This window comes from Chiloscyllium plagiosum, chromosome 31, assembly GCF_004010195.1.
Source record: "Chiloscyllium plagiosum isolate BGI_BamShark_2017 chromosome 31, ASM401019v2, whole genome shotgun sequence".
Taxonomy (NCBI): domain Eukaryota; kingdom Metazoa; phylum Chordata; class Chondrichthyes; order Orectolobiformes; family Hemiscylliidae; genus Chiloscyllium; species Chiloscyllium plagiosum.
In genome coordinates, this window is record NC_057740.1 from 41,703,695 (window position 1) to 41,720,888 (window position 17,194).

The 17,194-nt window shown below is 45.1% G+C and overlaps 1 protein-coding gene across 1 annotated transcript in view; it reads right to left on the reverse strand.

Moving 5' to 3' along the window:
• Window positions 1-583: 583 nt before the first annotated feature.
• The window catches only part of LOC122565485 (C3 and PZP-like alpha-2-macroglobulin domain-containing protein 8), an 18,043-nt gene continuing 1,432 nt past the window's right edge, over window positions 584-17,194 (reverse strand). The window contains exons 3-9 of the mRNA XM_043721506.1: window positions 10,901-11,009; window positions 9,522-9,749; window positions 7,197-7,367; window positions 6,498-6,626; window positions 4,863-5,043; window positions 1,583-1,755; window positions 584-872 (exon numbers count right to left, since the gene is read on the reverse strand). Of these exons, the coding sequence (XP_043577441.1) occupies window positions 699-872; window positions 1,583-1,755; window positions 4,863-5,043; window positions 6,498-6,626; window positions 7,197-7,367; window positions 9,522-9,749; window positions 10,901-11,009 (1,165 nt within the window). The 3' untranslated portion in view covers window positions 584-698. The remainder of the gene's footprint in view (window positions 873-1,582; window positions 1,756-4,862; window positions 5,044-6,497; window positions 6,627-7,196; window positions 7,368-9,521; window positions 9,750-10,900; window positions 11,010-17,194) is intronic.

The following is a 17,194-nucleotide window of genomic DNA, read 5'->3' on the forward strand; positions in this document are numbered from 1 at the left end:
TTAGTTAGGGCACGTTTGGAATATTGCATACAGTTTACCAGAAGGATGGAGGTTTTACAGAGGGTACAGAAACAGTTTACCAGGATGTTACCTGATTTGGAGGGTATTAACTACAAGGACAGTTTGGAGAAACTTGGTTTGTTGTCACTTGAATGTTGAAGGCTGAAGGGGTGAGCTGACAGAAGTTTACAAAAGGCTTGGATAGTGTGCCAAGCAGGCTAAGATAAAAGGTAGTGAGGAGGGACTTGGGGGAGGGGCCTTGGAAATGCGATAGGTGGAAGGAGGTTAAGGTGAGGGTGATAAGGTGAGGGTGATAAGGTGAGGGCGATAGGCCGGAGTGGGGGTGGGGGTGGAGAGGTCAGGAAGAAGATTGCAGGTTAAGAAGATGGTGCTGAGTTCGAGAGTTGGGACTGAGACAAGGTGGGGGGAGGGGAAATGAGGAAACTGGAGAAATCTGAGTTCATCCCTTGTGGTTGGAGGGTTCGTAGGCAGAAAATGAGGCACTCTTCCTCCAGCCGTCGTGTTGCTATGGTCTGGCGATGGAGGAGTCCAAGGACCTGCATGTCCTTGGTGGAGTGGGAGGGGGAGTTGAAGTGTTGAGCCACGGGGTGGTTGCCCAAAGCGCCTGTTCCTGTGCTGTACTGAACTGAATGGCCTTCAGTTGTTATGTTACAGAGAGCTCTGTTCTGAAATGTCCGTCAAAGAGGAACAAAGTTTGATACCTTGTCAGTGGTGAGCTGGAAGCCCGGTTTTAATAAATACACACTCTTGTCCACAGTCGCAACACAAACACAGGACCGTGGCTCCCCTTTCACTGCAACCCTGACAAGGTCACCAGGAACTGTCTTGTTGGCAGAAAGTGAGATCGATACCTAAACATTCAACAAAATAAAGGAAGATGTGAATCTTTCACATCGAGATACTCTCCAAGACCAACTGACTTCCCTTCCCAGTTGAAGCTACCCTTACCCTAACTTACACCAAATACAGTTTACCCAACTCCCTGTACGCTCACTGACTTAACGTGGCCCTGACATCAGCAATGCCTCAGTTTTGAAAATTCTCATCCTTACTCTTAAATTTCTTCATGGCCTTACACCTCCTATCTCTGACATCTTCTCCACCTCCACAACCCTCTGATCTCTGCACTTTCCAAATCCCAGTCGCTTACCATCACTGATTTGCGATAGTGTCTAATCAACCTGTTCAGAGATGTTATTGCATGCTTAAACCTTGAAGGGGGACTTGAACCTGGATCTCATGGCTCAGAGATGTGGACACTGCCCTGCACTAGAAGATTCCTCTCCCACTCCCTTCTATTCACTTGCCATGAACAGCTGTCAGCCTTCAGTTCCCTGAGCTTGGGAATCCCTTCCTTTAACTTCCTTGCCTCTCTTTTCTCCTTTTACACGCTCCTTAATATTGGCCTTTGATCAAGCTATTGGTCACCTGTCCTGATAGCTCATGAGGCTTAGTATCAGATTCTGTTTCATGAAGTTCCAGTCAAGCAGCTTGGGACAGGCTACAGGTAAAAATTGCTATCTGTATGCAAGTTGTTGTCCAGTAGTTGTTATGTACTCACCTTATTCTGATAGGTTGGTTGGATTGGGATTTGGATACTGTCAGTGATGCCCTCGCCATTCTCCCGGACATAATAGACAAGCAGCCGAGTGAGCGGCAACATGCTGTGTGTGACAGTGAACCGTAGGGACGTGCTGCATATATCCACCTCACTGGCTGAAGACTTGGACTGATCTGAGGAGAATGCAGCAATTTCAGCTCATTTCAACTCCCACATTTCCTGATGCTCTTCAAATATTGCAGAATCACACATCCCAGGATGAGGCCATTCACCATCATGCTTGTGTTAGCATTTTGAAGACCAATCCAATTAACCTGATGCCATGCCCTATTCCACACTTCTGGATGGTTTTCTCATGTTGCTAATTAAAAGAAAAACTACCAAACACTAGCCCCCCACCCCAACCACTAAAATTTACTCAATACATTTCCTAATCAGCCTGCCCACACATGTTATGACACACCTCTGGAGCAGGTGGGATTCGAACCCAGGAATTCTGGCCCAGAGGTAGGGGCATTACCACTTTGCCATAACCCCCTCTCATTAACGCCTTTTACTTAAGAGTCAAGCACATTGCAGTGGGTCTGGAGTCACATGTAGGCCAGACTAGGTAAGGGAGGCAGATTTCCTAGGACATCAGTGAACCTGATGGGGTTTTTTATTCACTTGTCAGAATACTGGCCTCTGGATTACCAGTCTGGTGAGGTGACAACTCCACCTCTATCTCATTATCTAGAAATATTTTAATCAAACTGTTCAGAGATTAGGATACACCTCTGGAATAGGTGGCACTTGAACACAGACTTCCTGGCTCAGAGGTAAGGACACTACAATGACACAAGAAGAGCCCCACTCATTTAATATGTCAAGGCCCTTTGGGATTTTGAAACGCTGCTGTAAATCTCTCCTTATCCTTCCTTGTTCAAGGGGGAACAATCCCATCCTATCCTCTATGATTCAGGAGGAGGTTAAACTTTCTGCCACATCTCACTAGCTTCTCCAGGCTATGTCAATGAGAACTCACCATTCCCCTTTCCTGAGGAGGTTAATAAAGGAACATCTGTAACTCCGGGTGACCTTAATCTGTGTATGGCTTGAGCAAATCAAATTAGCAACAATATCGTAGAGGAGAAATTCCTGGGGAGCACAGGGATAGATTTCTGGACCAGTTTGTTGAAGGACCAAGTAGAGAACAGGCCATCCTCAACTGTGTATTGTGCAATGAGAAAGGAATAGTTAGCAATCTCGTGCTGAGGCCCCTGAGGGAACAGTCACTATAACATGATAGAATTCCTTGGCTAAGAAAAGAGAAATAAATGATGAGGGTAAGCTTGCAGGGAATATAAAAACTGACTGTAAAAGTTTCTGTAAGTTTGTGAGAGGAAAAAGTTTGGTGAAGACACTTGTAGGTGCCTTACAGTCAGAAACAGGGGTATTTATAATGTCTGACTAACTCAATACATGTTTTAGTTCCCTGTTCAAAAAGGGCAACACAAATAACATACAGAAATGTGAGGGTACACAGGACCCAGAGGGAGTAACAGAAGGAAATCAGAATCAGTAGGAAAATGGTTTTGGAAAATTAGTGAGATTGAAGGCCAATAAATCCCTAGCCCTAATAATCTACATCCCAAAGTTCAAAGGAAGCAGCCCTAGATATAGTGGATGCATTGATGGTCATCTTCCAAGATTCTGGAACTTTCCTAAAGACTATAGGTTAACTAATCTAACTCATCTTTTAAAAAAAAGTACAGAGAATCAGCTTGATATCAGGAGTGGGAAAAACGTTAGAGTTCATTTTAGAAGATTAATAGCAGAGCACATGGAAGACAGTGGCAAGATCAGAAAGTTTGTACGGATTTACAAGGAGGAAATAATTCTTGACACATCTGCTGCAATTCTCAAAGGATGTAACTGGCAGAACTGATGTGCGGGACCCAATGGTTGTGGCTTATTGGACTTTCAGAAATTAAAGCACTGGGATTGGGGACAAAAATTACTGGCAAAACTCAATGGGTCTGATGGCATCTGTGGGAAGACAGCAGAGTTAATGCTTCAAGTCCAGTGACTTCACCAGAACTGTTTTGAGATGGACAGAGGACTGATTAAAAGCAGTAGGAATAAATTGATCTTTTCCAATTGGCAAAGTGCCAATTGTCAGTGCTTGGTCAGCAGCCATTTACAAAATATATTCAAGATTTAGATGAGGGAACAAAATGTGATACCCCCAAATCTGCAACGACACAAAACCGGGTGGGAGGGTGAGCTGTGAAGATGCAGAGTAATTTGGAGAAGCTGAGTGAGTAGGCAAATGCAGTATAATGTGGATAAATGAGAGGATCCACTTTGGGATCAAAACAGGAAAGCAAGCTTAACGGAGTGGCTGAATTGAGAGGGGGGAAAATGTGGAACGACACCTGGCTGCCCTTATACACCAGTCACTGAAGGTAAGCATTCAGGCATAGCAGGGGGTAAAGGCAGCGAATGGTAAGTTGGCTTTTATAGTGAAAGGATTTGAGTGCAGAAGCAGGAATGTCTCCCAGTTTTGATCTCCTTATCTGAGAAGGGTCCTCGATACAGAGGGAGTGCTGCAAAGGCTCACCAGACAAATTCCTGAGATGGTAAAACTGACGTATGAGGAAAGGCTGAATCAATTAAGATTACATTTGCTGGCTTTCAGAAAAATTAGGATTTTTCATAGGCTTCCCTCCCTATCAGGACCAGACACGGTAGATGCAGGAAGGACATTGCTGATGGCCAGGGAATTCAGAACAATGGTTACCGTCTAAGGTTAAGGAGTAAACCATTTAGGATTGAGATTAGGAGGAATTTCTTCACCCAGAGTGGAATTCTCTGTCACAGATGTGGTTGAGACCAAATTGTGATTTCAGTAAAAGAATTAGACACAGCACTTGGGGCTAAAGGGATGAAATGATTTGGGGGGTGAAGTGGGCAATAGGCTGTTGAGTTCTGGATAATCACCATCATCTTATTGAATGGTGCAGTAGGCTCAAGGGGGCCAAATGGCCTATTCCTGCTCCTGTTTTCTAAAGGCCATGAACAGCTGATTCATTAAACCGACAGCACAAGGCCACATAACAGAGAGCGTAATTATCCAATTGGGGGGTGTCCACGAAATTATAACATCTTCCACTGACCCAGGGTTCAACAACCAATGAAATGCAACTTCCAATTCCCCTCTACCTCTGTCCTGCTGCTTCTCTCGCTTTCTGTTTTCCTGCTATCTGCTCTTCTCTATCCCTTCCTCCCTTTAACTCACAGCTCTGTGCAGATTGTTTCTTCTTGTCGAAGGTGACTGTAGCTCTCTTGCTCCGTTGCTGAGTGACACTCGCTGGTTGCCTTCCTGTTTTCACAATGCTCCCCCGTGATGCAAACTCATAGTGCAATGTGAAGTCACAGGAGCAGGTGGATTTCAGGGGAATTTCAGCTTCCTCCCCGACCTGGAAACATGAAAGCACAACAAGACGAGTAAGTCTAAACTAACAAACTGGCCACTGCTATGGACCATCCAGGGAGGCGTTGTCACAGAGGACAGGAAGGGTCAAGTGTCCAGCTCCAGTCTGGGCTCTGCTTATTGGTCAGTCTGGAGCAGTGAGGGTCACTAATGGCCTCATCACACTGGGCTCGAGAAAGAAGAATCTGACCCATGGACGCCAGCCCAGATCAGAGTCCGGTTAATAACAGGCGAATTGCTCCAGGGAAGTGAGTCCAGTCAATTTTATTGACATGTGCACATGCAGTATTATTTCAGAGTTTATAGATAAAACACAAGTCAAGTGTAGTAAACAATGAGGAGGATATTAACAGACTTCAGATTAGGGAAACTGGCTGGCATGGCAGATGAAGTTTAGTGGGAATAATGAGGCAATATAAACTAAATTACACGGTTTTAGAAAAGGTCATTAGCAGGGCCACCTTGAGGGAAGACAGTGGTGTACAGGTCATGTCACTGGGCTAGTAACCCAGAGGTTCTGGGAACATGAATTCAAATCCCACCATGGTAAATGGTGAAATGTGAATTCAGTAAATAAATCTGGAAAATGAACTTAGTCTCAATAATGGTGATTGTAGATTAATTGTCTTCACAATAATTGGGCAATAAATGCTGACCAAGCCAACAGTGGCTCACATCCCATTTTTAAAAAATATTAACAATATAGATAAATCTCAAAAGTGGCAGAGCAAATTGAAAAGGCTGCTGCGTAAAAATATTGGAGAGTTGGGTTTATTACTAGAAGCATTGGGTCCAAAAGGCAGGAGGCCACATTAAGCAATGGTTTGCATTAACATTACAGGATTATATTAAATTGCAGGAACCCATCTTCAGGAAGGATGTCCAAAACCTGGAGATGATGCAGGTGGTTCCAGGCATGACCTGCATCAATTAATGTGGAGAAAATGAACAAGCTGGGATTGTTGTCCCTCTAACAGAGAAAGGCTGACAAGGAAACTCGATTGAGGTTGTTCAAAATCATGACAGGTTTTGATCGAGTAAATTAGGAGGAAATGTTTTCAGTGGCAGGAGGTTTGGGAAGCTGAGGGACACAGATTGAGGAGATGGGGAGATGGGAAGAACTGTTTTTAAGCAGCGAGGTGGTGTGATCTGGACATTGTGTATTGGATAAACGTTTCAAAAGATCCAGCACAGACACAATGGGCTAAATGGTCTCCTTGTGTGCCATGAAATTCTTTCATTAGAATCAGGACTGGGCTGTCTGTGGGTTTTAACCTGCATTCTTTCATTCCCATTTCTGATTAGCTGCAGTGACTGACTGACTGGTTCAGAAACTGCTCTCCCCTTAGGTTCCCAGCATGGAGCATTCTGGAAAAATGGAACTCCCGATTAAACTTGGAGTAACGTGAATTGCCAATCACACATGGATTAATTGCTCACCTGGAGAGGTGTGTCAGGCCCCTGCAGCTGAATATGGCACTTGCTCGGTGAGTACCAGCTGCTAATGGAGAGATAACTGGGAAGGTACTGGTCTCCAGCTGGTGTCCCATTAATAGCCGTCACCTTCGTCTGAGAAAAATGGAAAAATATATGATCATGGAGAGTGAATACATCTCAATAAATGAAGCAAGTTGAACGAGCAGTGAATCATTAAACATTTAAACATCATCTAGATCCCAGATTCCCGACACAATGCTATATTTGGTCAAATACTGGGCAGGAAGAAAAAGCATGGAACACACACATGTTGCTCCCAATATCAAACTGCACATCCCTGGACACTATGGGTAATTTCCCATGGCTAATCCACCTAACTTGAACATCTTTGGACTGTGGGAGGAAACCAGAGCACCCGGAGGAAACCCATACAGACACAGGGAGAATGCACAAACCGCATATAGACACCCAAGAGTGGAAGTGAACCCAGGTCCCTGGCACTGTGAGGCAGATATGCTAACCACTGAGCCACTGTACCACCCTAGAGTTTTGCAAGTGTGCGTCTGTACCCTACTGTACACAGACACAGACACACACACACACACGCAGGCACACACACACACACACACGTGTGAACAATTGCAGTAGCCTCACACTCTCCTCCCTGATCCAGCCTCTCCGACTCACAGCAACCTCTCCTACCTCAAGCCAGACGTACTGGGCAGCAGTCGGAATGGACGGGATCTCAAACTCTACCCGGCTGTTCTCTGACACCAGCTCACTCGTGTACACGTTATCCTTCGGAGTGAGCTCAGCTTTGATGCGCACAGTTATACCATTTGCAGGACTTCCGTCTGGATAGGTCACCTCCACCTGAGAAAACAAGACAAATACCTCAGCAAGCTCTCAGTGGTGAGCAACGGGAAACGACAAAACAGATTCCCAGGGTCAACGATCCTCAACCTAAAATAATCATGAAGTGCAAAGTCCTCAAGGATTTGATAAGGTGTTATCAAAGTGAACGCACAAGGAGACAGACAGATAGTTGAACGAGGTGACAGTGAATCTAGTGAGTGACTGAATTGACTGTGGGCCACATCGAATGGATTCCCTTTGTTACTGTGACAACCAATGAAGCAGCGTCAACAATGAAGCTCTACTTCAAACAAAAACAGAAAATGCTGGAGAAACCTCAACAGGTCTGGCAGCACCTGTGGAGAGAGGAAACACAGAGTTAATGTTTCAGGTCCAGTGACCCTCGTCAGAACTGATAGGAGCTGAGAAAAGGTGGTATTTATGCTGATGAGGGAAAGGAGTGAGCAAACAGGTAGTGACATAGCCTTGTTCGGTTCTGAAGATAAATCATATTGAACTGAAAGGTTAACCCTGTTTCTCTCTCTCCACTGATACTGCTAGGACCTGTTGAGTTTCTCCAGCAATTGCTGTCTTCCTGTTTCAGATCATCAGCATTCACAGTTCTTAGTTTTATTTTAATAAATGAGTTTGACCCAAATGTTGATGCATTTTCACCAAGAGTTGACTGTGCTTATGCATGTTATTGGTGAATGATAGGTGTGGCAATAGACTGTGATGCTCTGTGCAGTCAAATAGCTGATTGCTACTCTCACTGAGCTTGTACAAAGAATGACTATTTGAGTGAATTAATTCCACAGTGTCCAGGGTACGAAGGGTTAAAGCTTCCCCTGGATCCAGTGACCTGAGATCATTGGCTGGGTTTAGTCTCCACCAAATACTGAATGGACTGCTTACAAAACGCCAAACCTCTGACCAAACAATATCATCTTCCCAGAGTTAATGAATGGGTTAAATCTTTCAATTTTACTCAGGAGTTTTGCTCCCAATTTTATTTTATTCAGAGTGAAGCCAGGCAACTAATGTCAGCAGTAATGAGCAGTGACTGTAGGATCTGGACTTTGCCTCTGTGCTGATCCCACAATCAGTGCATGTGCCAGTAATCAGCAACAACCAGCAATACTCCATTCAGTCAGGGTCTGGCACAGCTCCTGGGGTGATCACTGTCCTGGGTCTAGGGTAGTGTCTGTGTGTCCCATAGCTGCCAGTTCACTTACACATCAGGCTCCAACACGCACCCCACAATAAACAGAACCCCACCTTACAGCACAGATGCGAGCGTTGGGGCTGGAGGAAAGTAAGGAATTATTTTTACTATTTTAGGCTGGCGGAGGGGCCAGTGTCAATCTACCACAACTTGGTGCATGTTAGAATGCAGGCAGCGAGAGGTTTAAAAATCCTTCAACTGACAGAGTCAGAACAGGTAAGCTCACCCAGAAAGTGGTGAAAACTGAAGTCTTGCGATTAAAAAGACACAGGCGAGGCTTTCAGCAACAGAAAACAATGAAGTTGGAACAGAGCTACACGGGTTTGTGGGGGTGGACTAACTCGAATCCGATTGGAGGGGATGCTTGCGGACATTAACACGATGTGAACAGTCTGGACCGACCTTGGACAGCGACCAGGGCAGAGAGATCGAGTCAGTGACAAGGCAGGGGATTTTTTTTTTAAATGGTCCCAGAAAAACATACTGCTTCAGTATTTCCCATATTTCATTGGGAAAAGTTTCTGCTCAGCCAGTAGCCAATGTCAGACAAGCAATCTGTTAGAGATACTGGAGGTGTTGAGAGAGCAGATAGTGAGGCTGGGTTGGGTGCTGTCAGGATACATGTGAAAACTGACAAAATATCAGTGAGAAGCACTATGTCAAAGAAAGATAGAAGGGGCCAAGGGTAAATCTATGAGCTCACCAGAGGTAACGGTGCAGGGGCAGGAAGAAAAGCTAGTGCTGGTTGCCTCCAGCTAAGAACAGAAGCAGCTGAGAGCAGCCCGACAAACAGGCTGAGTTATAGAGAGGTGCTGTTAGAGGAAGACAATATGGTCATTGTGCCAGAGAATGCCAGAGAGCAAGTCAGTCCCATAGGATGCTACTTGTCTCCATTCAGTGGAAATGGTGCATTGGGATTGACCCCATTCTCCCCCAGTGATGCTCACCTTGGCTTTATAGGGAAGACCCGGCTTGAACTGTTTGCGAGTGTCCTTTGAGTACTTGATATCGATGAGCTGCTTATGAACTGGGGTTGAGTCATCAAAGGTGGTCTGTTTACTGCCGTCCACAGTCACCACTGAGGCCCAAATGCTCACCGAACCTCGGAAATGATCCGGAACATCAACTGGCATCATCTCCTTCGCACAAATCAGAAAGGTGGATGACCCATCAACCTGCAGAGGTCAAAGGTTAAGAGGTGAGGTATTGTGGTAAGCTTTGTTCACAAATACTTCGAATACAAGCAGTAAGGACATTACACTAACTCTTTATAAAATCAGTGTTTAGACCTAAACTGCAGGATTGTGTCACATTCTGGGCACCTCACTTGGAGATGTGCAAACAGGATGTATTAGAGTGATACCAGGATTGAGGGGCTCAGTTACTGAATCTGGAGAAGTTACAGATTGTTCTCTATACAGGATGGCAATAGGAGTGTGTAACACACATACACAAGGGGGCTGGACAGAGAAAATCAGGAAAATACTGTTCCAAATGGTAGAGAGTTATGAAGCAGTGAGATAGATTTAGTGTAACAAGCAAAAAAGACAGAACTGGCAGGAGCAGTTGTTTTTCAAACAAACAGTCAGTAGTTGTGATCGGAACGTGTTTGCTGAAACAATGGTAGAAAAGGGAATTGGGGAAATCCTCAAATTTGAAGTAGCGCAGAGCAATGGAGCAAACACTGAGGAAATGGGACAAGTTCGCATAGATCCTCTTGTGATCCACAAGTCTGTGGTCAGTGATTCCCGATAAAATGACAGGGAGGTTTCAAGTATACTGCTAAAGACGTGTCCATGCTAACTTACTGGGTCATGGTATAACAGGACAGTAACATTACAAACCGTTTTCACAAACCCAGCACCAACCCAATAAGCACAGTCAGAGTCTACCGAAAGGAAGATGACATGCTGCTACAGGATGGGTTTAATCCTGAGGAGATTAACAGTGTAGAGGGAGCATCTTTCTGTATCTAATCCCATGCTGTTGCTCTGCTGGGAGTGTTTAATGGATACACCAAAGAGGGAGCTTTACCATTTATCTAACATCATGCTGCCCCGTGTGAAGGGTTTATTGAGGGACAGTGTAAAAGAGCTTTACACTGTACCAAAGCCCTTGCTGTTCCTGTTCTGGGAATGTTTGATGGGAACAGCATAGAGAGAATTTTACTTTCAGCGTAAAAGTGTAGAAGGAGCTTTACTCTGTATTTAGCGGATGTTGTTCATGCCCTGGAAGGTTTTGGAAAATCCTGAAATGAGAAGTGATTTATTCTTATCACGCAGACAATGACGGTTATTCCATAATAACCAAATTCAGGATCGTGTACCTCCATTGTCTTCACCACAGGGTGTCCCAGCTCATGGCGATAGTAACCCACTCCATTTACTGTCATGTTCACCGTGAGCCTCCCCAACACTGGTTTCCCAAACGTGTATCTGGTGGACACAGAGAGGACAGAGAGGGACACACAGGATTAGTTGCTGCTGCTGGGTCCAGTGAACTGTCCCGCCAAATATCATTAATGAAATATTCACATGAATTTTCAGATGGTCACCCATGACTATGAATTGTGGTGCATCCTTCCCCAAGGGACCCACTGATCACCTTATGTCCAATGTACATTTCCTTAAAGTTTTGAAGCTCCCACTACCCCCGTGGCCAGCCAAATTGTGTTTTTCAACCAACTGCAAGATAGAGAGGGATGTAAAAGAACTGGGGGAGTTGCATTACTGATTCAGGAGAATGTCACAGTTGCACTTGGAAGGCTCATCCAGTGAGGCCATCTAGGCAGAACTCAGGAATAAAGAAAGTGCAGTCACTATGATGGGGTTATAGTGTAGGCCTCCAAATAGCCAACGGGAGAGAGAGGAACAGTTACGTAAGCAGGTCATGGAAAGATGTAAATGCATCAGGGTGTTGTGGTGGGCGATTTAAACTTCCCCAATATTGACTAAGACTCTCTTAATGCCGGGGCTTTGATGGGGAAGAATTTGTAAGATACATCCAGGAGGGTTTCTTGAAACAATGTGTAGATAGTCTAACTGGGGAAGGGGCCATACGAGAACCGTGTATTGGGAATGAACCTGGCTAGGAAATCGTAGCTTCACTGGGGGAGCATTTTGGAAACAGTGATCATAATTCTGTCAGTTTTAAGATAGTCATGTATCAGGATAAGACTGGTCCTCAGCTGAAAATGCTAAACTGGGGAAGGCTAATTACAACAGGGTTAGGTAGGAATGGGAGAAATTAAATTGGGGGCAGCTGTTTGATGGTAAATCCAAATCTGATATGTGGGAGTCTTTTAAAGGCCGGATGTTAGAGACATGTTGCTAAGGATGGCAAGATTTGGGAACCCTGGATGACAAAAGATATTGAAAAGAAAAAGGAAGCATCCGTGAGGTTTAGGAAACAGAAATCAGACAAAGCCTTTGAGGAATATAAAGGAAGCAGGAAAGAACGTAAACAAGAAACTAGAAAGGCGAGGAGGAGGTCATAGAGTCATAGAGATGTACAGCATGGAGGCACACCATTCGGTCCAACCTGTCCATGCCGACCAGATATCCCAACCCAATCTAGTCCCACTTGCCAGCACCCGGCCCATATCCTCCCAAACCCTTCCCTATTCATATACCCATCTAAATGCCTCTTAAATGTTGCAATTGTACCAGCCTCCACCACTTCCTCTGGCACCTCATTCCATACACGTGCCACCCTCTGCGTGAAAAGGTTGCCCCTTAGGTCACTTTTATATCTTTCCCCTCTCACCCTAAACCTATGCCCTCTAGTTCTCAACTCCCCGACCCCAGGGGAAAGACTTTGCCTATTTACCCTAGCCATGCCCCTCAATTTTGTAAACCTCTATAAGGTCACCCCTCAGCCTCCGACGCTCCAGGGAAAACAGCCCCAGCCTGTTCAGCCTCTCCCTGTAGCTCAAATCCTCCAACCCTGGCAACATCCTTGTAAATCTTTTCTGAACCCTTTCAAGTTTCACAACATCTTTCCAATAGGAAGGAAACCAGAACTGCACACAATATTCCAACAGTGGCCTAACCAAAGTCCTGTACAGCCGCAACATGACCTCCCAACTCCTGTACTCAATACTCTGACCAATAAAAGAAAGCATACCAAATGCCTTCTTCACTATCCTATCTACCTGTGACTCCACTTTCAAGTAGCTATGAACCTGCATTCCAAGGTCTCTTTGTTCAGCAACACTCCCTAGGACCTTACCATTAAGTGTATAAGTCCTAGGAGAAAGTGAGGACTCAGATGCTGGAGATCAGAGCTTAAAAATGTGTTGCTGGAAAAGCGCAGCAGGTCAGGCAGCATCATAGGAACAGGAGAATCGACGTTTTGGGCATAAGCCCTTTTGCTTTCCCAAAATGCAGCACCTCGCATTTATCTGAATTAAACTCCATCTGCCACTTCTCAGCCCATTGGCCCATCTGATTAAGATCCTGTTGTAATCTGAAGTAACCCTCTTCGCTGTCCACTACACCTCCAATTTTGGTGTCATCTGCAAATTTACTAACTGTACCTCTTATGCTCACATGCAAATCATTGAAATAAATGACAAAAAGTAGAGGACCCAGCACCGATCCTTGTGGGACTCCACTGGTCACAGGCCTCCAGTCTGAAAAACAACCCTCCACCACCACCCTCTGCCTGCTACCTTTGAGCCAGTTCTATGTCCAAATGGCTAGTTCTCCCTGTATTCCATGAGATCTAACCTTGCTAATCAGTCTCTCATGGGGAACCTTGTCCAACACCTTACTGAAGTCCATATGGATCACATCTACTGCTCTGCTCTCATCAATCCTCTTTGTTGCTTCCTCAAAAAACTCAATCAAGTTTGTGAGACATGATTAAGGTAAGTCCCAAGGCATTTTACACTTCTATAAGGAGCAAGAGGGTAGCAAGGGAAAGGGTAGATCTACTCAAGAATAAAGGAGGGAGCCACAGGAAGTGGGTGAGGTCTTTAATGGATACATCACATTGCTATTCACCAAAAAGGACATGGATAATGGCACAACTGGGGAGGGGTATGTTGATCTTCTAGGGCACGTAGATATTAAGGAGGAAGTAGTAGGTGTCTTGAAAAGCATTAAGGTAGATAAGTTCCCAGTGCCTGATGAGATCTATTTGAGGATACGGGAGGAGCCAAAGGAAGAGATTACTGGGCCTTAACAGACATCTTTGTATCCTCTTTAGCCACAGGTGAGGTGCCAGAAGACTGGCAAATAGCCAATGTCATTCTTTTGTTTATGGGTAACCGGGATAATTCGGGAAATTATAGGCTAGTGAACTTTACATCAGTGATGGGGAAATTATTGGAGAAAATTCTCAGGGACACTGCTTACTCACATTTGGAGAAGAATGGTCTTTTAGGGATAGTCAGTATGGCTTTGTGCAGGAAGGTACTGTCTCACAAACTTGACCAAAATCTTTGAGGAAGCAGCAAAGACGATTGATGAAGTTAGGGCAGTGGATGTTGTCTACATTTGACAAGGTTGCTCACGGTAGGCTGGTCCAGAAGATCAAGTCACATGGGATGCATGGTGAGTTCATAAGTTGGATACAAAACTGCCTTGATCATAGAAGACAGACAGCGATGTGTTAGGCAACTTCATTTTCAGAAGGTACTTGATCAATATCACGTGCAAGGCTATTTAGTAAGTTGAGCCCATGGTGTTGAGGTTTATCAGCATGGGCTAGAGGGTTGACTAATGGAGTGTCACAGGGATCAGGGTCACAATTATTTCCAATATTTATTAATGACTTGGATGAGGAAAATGAATGTATTGTCAGTAAGTTTGCAGGTGGAGAGGCGAGTGGGGAGGATGACATAAAACATCTGCAGAGGGACATCAATACGTTGAGTGAGTGGACAACAACTTGACAGATAGAATAGAATGTGAGAAACTGTGAGATAATGCACTTTGTCAGGAAGAATAAAAGAGCTGAATATTATTTAAATGGAGAAAGACTGCAGGAAGCTGAAGCACGGAGGGATTTGGGAGGATTTGTGCATGAATCCACAGGTAGATCAGCTGGTAACAGGGACAGCAAATGGAATGTTAGCCTTTATTTTTAAGGGAATACAGTATGAATGTATTTTGCTAAAATCATACCACAGTTGGAATAATGTGAATACATTTTAGTCCCTTATTGAAGTAGCGATTTTATAGAACCATAGAATCCCTACAGTGTGGGAGCAGGCCATTCAGCCCATCGAATACACATCAACCCTCTGAAGACTATCCCAGCCAGACCCAGCCCATCACTGTACTCCTGCATTTCCCATGGTAAATCCACTTAGCCTGCACATCTTTGGACTCATTAGTAATGAGAAAAATGAAATTGTGGTCACAGAGCACCTTCCTAGGTAAAGGTTCCTAACACTCAATACATTAACTTCTAGTCTGGTAGAATAAGCATTTGTAAGATAGAGGGGCACAATTAGACCATTCAGCCCATTACGTTTGCTAAAGTTCAATCACAGCTGGTGTTTCTCAACTCCAATCTCCTGCCTTCTCCCCATAATTCTCAATCCCCTTACTAATCAAAAATGGTAGGCTGATGGAGAAAGTGAAGTCGCATGGGGTCCAGGGTGTACGAGCTAGATGGATAGAGAACTGGCTGGGCAACAGGAGACAGAGAGTAGGAGTGGAAGGGAGTTTCTCCAAATGGAGAGCTGTGAGCAGTGGTGTCCCACAGGGATCTGTGCTGGGACCACTGTTGTTTGTGATAAGCATCAATGATCTGGAGGAAGGTATTGGTGGAGTGATTAGCAACACTAAGATTGGTGGAGTAGCAGACAGTGAAGGGGACTGTCAGAGAATGCAGCAGAATATAGATAGACTGGAGAACTGGGCGGAGAAATGGCAGATGGAGTTCAATCCAGGCAAATGCAAGTGTTACATTTTGAAAGATCCAATTCAAGAGCGAACTATACAGTCAATGGAAAAGCCCTGGGAAAAACTGATGTACAGAGAGATCTGGGTATTCGGGTCCATTGTTCCCTGAAGGTAGCAACGCAGGTCAATAGAGTGGACAAGAAGGCATACAGCATGCTTTCCTTCATCGGACGGGGTATTGAGAACAAGCGGCGGCAGGACATGTTACAGTTGTATGGGACTTTGGTTCGGCCACATTTGGACTACTGCGTACAGTTCTGGTCGCCACATTACCACAAGGGTGTGGATGCTTTGGAGAGGAGGTTCACCAGGATGTTGCCTGGTATGGAGGGTGCTAGCTATGAAGAGAGGTTGAGTAGATTAGGATTGTTTTCATTGGAAAGATGGAGGTTGAGGGGGGACCTGATTGAGGTCTACAAAATCATGAGAGGTATAGACAGGGTGGATAGCAAGAAGTTTTTTCCCCAAAGTGGGGAAGCTCAATTACTAGGGGGTCACGAGTTCAAAGTGAGAGGGGAAAAGTTTTCGGGACATCTGCGTGGTAAGTTCTTTATGCAGAGGGTGGTGGGTGCCTGGAACACATTGCCAGCGGAGGTGGTAGAGGGGGCCATGGTAGCTTCATGTAAGATATATCCAGACAGCTACATGAATGGGCTGGGAGCAGAGGGATACAGATCCTTGAAAAACAGGTGACAGGTTTAGTTCGAGGATCTGGATTGGCGCAGACTTGGAGGGCCAAAGGGCCTGTTCTTGTGCTGTAAATTTCCTTTGTTATTTGTTCTAATCTTTCTCTGTCTTAAATACACACAATGTCTTGGCCTCCATAGCACTCTAGAGCAATGAGTTCCATATAGTCCCCAACCTCTGGCTGAAGAAATTCCTCCTCATCTCAGTTCAAAAGAGCCGGCCCTTCACTCTCAGGCTGTGCCCTCGGGTCCTAGTCACTCCTTCTGGTGGAAACACCTTCTCCACGTCCACTCTACCCAGCCTCTCAGTATCCAGTAAGTTGCAATCAGATCCCATCCTTCTCAACTCAAGAGTGCAAACCCAGAATTTTCAACCATTCCTCATATTGCACTGGAGAAAGTCCAGAGGAAGTTCACAAAGCTGATTATTTGTGGAAGGACTGACATATTTGAGGAATTTGGGGGGGCTTCCAACTCTGGCAGATCTGGAGACTGTACTCATTCGAGTTTAGAAGAATGAGAGGTGACCTTATTGAAACACACAAGGTTTTTAGAAGGGGGCTTGGCAGGGTAAATATGGAAGGGTTGTTTCCCCTTGTGGCAGAGTCTAGGACCAGAGGGCAGCATCTCAGAAGATGCAGTTACCCAGTAACGACTGGCAAAAGGAGGAATTTCTACTTATGGATGGTGAATCGTTGGAATTCTTCACCCCAAAGGGCTGCTGAACGAGGTCATTAACTACATTCAGACTGAGATAGACAGATTATGGAGCAGAGGCAAGAAAGTGGAGTTATGGATTGCCAGATTAGCCACAATCTCACTAAATGATGGAGGAGAGTTGACGGGCTGAATGGTCTATTTCTGGTCCAGTGTTGTATGCCCTTTTAGATTGCTTCTGACCATGGTGTGCGCGAGTGTGTCTATGAGGGGTGGGTCTCTCTCTGTGGAGGGTGTGGAGTCTCTATGTTGGGGTGTGTGTCTGTATGTGGGGGGGTGTCTGTACGTGGGGCCGCATCT